The 1,713-nt window shown below is 47.9% G+C and overlaps 1 protein-coding gene across 1 annotated transcript in view; it reads right to left on the reverse strand.

Moving 5' to 3' along the window:
- Positions 1 to 468, reverse strand: part of Pmar_PMAR020925 (hypothetical protein) — a gene marked incomplete at both ends in the record, with an annotated part of 1,410 nt that extends 942 nt beyond the window's left edge. Inside the window, 3 exons of the mRNA XM_002771694.1 lie at positions 1 to 88; positions 133 to 216; positions 448 to 468. Of these exons, the coding sequence (XP_002771740.1) occupies positions 1 to 88; positions 133 to 216; positions 448 to 468 (193 nt within the window). The remainder of the gene's footprint in view (positions 89 to 132; positions 217 to 447) is intronic.
- Positions 469 to 1,713: the final 1,245 nt, after the last annotated feature.

Below are 1,713 nucleotides of genomic sequence, written 5' to 3' on the forward strand. Positions count from 1 at the left end.
TCACAAGGGTGCCCTTGGCTTGGTGGCTTATAATATTACGGACTTTGCTGCTCTCCACATCGTCCACAATCAAGATTCCAAGCCCTCCCTAAGTTGGAAAGGTGTTCACTGAACACTCTTCAGCACTCTCACCTTATCCAGGATAGGTCTAACGATTTCCCTAAGGTTGTTGAGCTCAGTCTCAGTCAGTTTCGTCCAAGAGCCGTTCTCTTGCACCTGGTCAGAGTCTCCAGAAGGTCTGCAGATGCTAGGATCTTCCTTTTCTTAGACTCTGTTGTAGCTGAGATTTCTTTTATCAGATTTTCAAGAACAGCGCTGGCCTCTCTCTCGTGCGATCCCCGACAAGAAAGTGCTCATTTTTGGCAACTTTGTATTACTATAGTCTACAGCGATGAACCATCTTTGTGTGAACTCCAGTACAATTGTTCATAGAATTTGACTAATTACTGCAGCAGGTTGTGTAGGCATAAGTAAGTGAGTAGAAATTGTAAATAAAAACACTGAATTGACCAAGGATGCCTTGTGGATTAATCCATGAAGGCCAAGTGTTCTTGGGACATCTAAGGGCACAATCAATCGGAGTGCCGTCTTCTTCGTCACAGTGTGACGGTCACACTATGTCGGACCCGTTGTTGGGCCTCATAACATATTATTCATTCTCCAGTACATTAAGCAGTACTCTGAAGGATACCCAAGGATATCGATATGTCTCCCCTCTTTGGGTGCATCTCCTAGGTTAGTCAAGTATCTCCCTCTAGTGACATCTAGAGCCAAATCGAGCTCGTCGTAAACACTCTGAATCACTTCATCTACTATACCTTCAACGTGAGAGGCAACCAGCCACTTCAAGTCATAACGTAGAACATTGCCCATCAGCCTATTCGGAGTTCATCTAATACACCCGTATATGATCCTTGCCATGGAGGCTAGGTTGTGATATTACTGTGGTGTCTGCCAATATCCGGTCTTCTGAGTAGACTCTTCTCCTACGGCGATCGGCGTGGGTCACATTCTCATCGGTCCTCAGCTCCCTGATGGAGCCTCCACCGGCCACTCCGTGGGAGCCTCCCTCGGGGTGGCCTGTGGAGGCGAACGGTCGGGTAGCGGAGTGCTGCTATGGACCGAATGGCTGTACGATAGCCCGAGCCGCCTTTCATCCCAGCATGCTGGCGAGCGTAGATCGGACCTAGGATCCTCCTGCGTATCTGTACCACATAGGGTTCCTGGCACTCGAAGAAGTGCGCCATAGTCTCCCGCTAAGGAAAACAGTATCTGCAGTGTGTCACACACTGTGTGTGAGGTTAGAACCGCTAATTCTACTAATGTAGACTCTTGTAGGCTGATGGCCAGTTAATGAGTATGTTATTATCCTCCTATCCTTCACACTCCACCTCAATACCGTCTTCGCAATCTTCTAAAACTGTTCCGGCCCTGATGTTAGTCCATAGCAGACCACCGATAGGGAGCCGATTCTTCCATCTCACCTGCTGCTTGGAATATGCTGCAGCAACATTTTTTATATAGGTTACAGGAAGTTCCAAGTCCTCTCCTGGAAGTAGCAGTCCCTGAAGTCCTGTTGGAAGTGCGGCTGCTATCTTCGCATAGCAATCCGCACTTTTTTCATTGCCGAATATTCCATCGTGATCTTTCACCCATCTGAAGCATATTGTGATGGTCCGCCCCGGCGGTAGCCATATATGCATTGCTCTACTG

The sequence above is a fragment of the Perkinsus marinus genome, assembly GCF_000006405.1.
Source record: "Perkinsus marinus ATCC 50983 genomic scaffold scf_1104296962558, whole genome shotgun sequence".
NCBI classification, from domain to species: Eukaryota; Perkinsozoa; order Perkinsida; family Perkinsidae; genus Perkinsus; species Perkinsus marinus.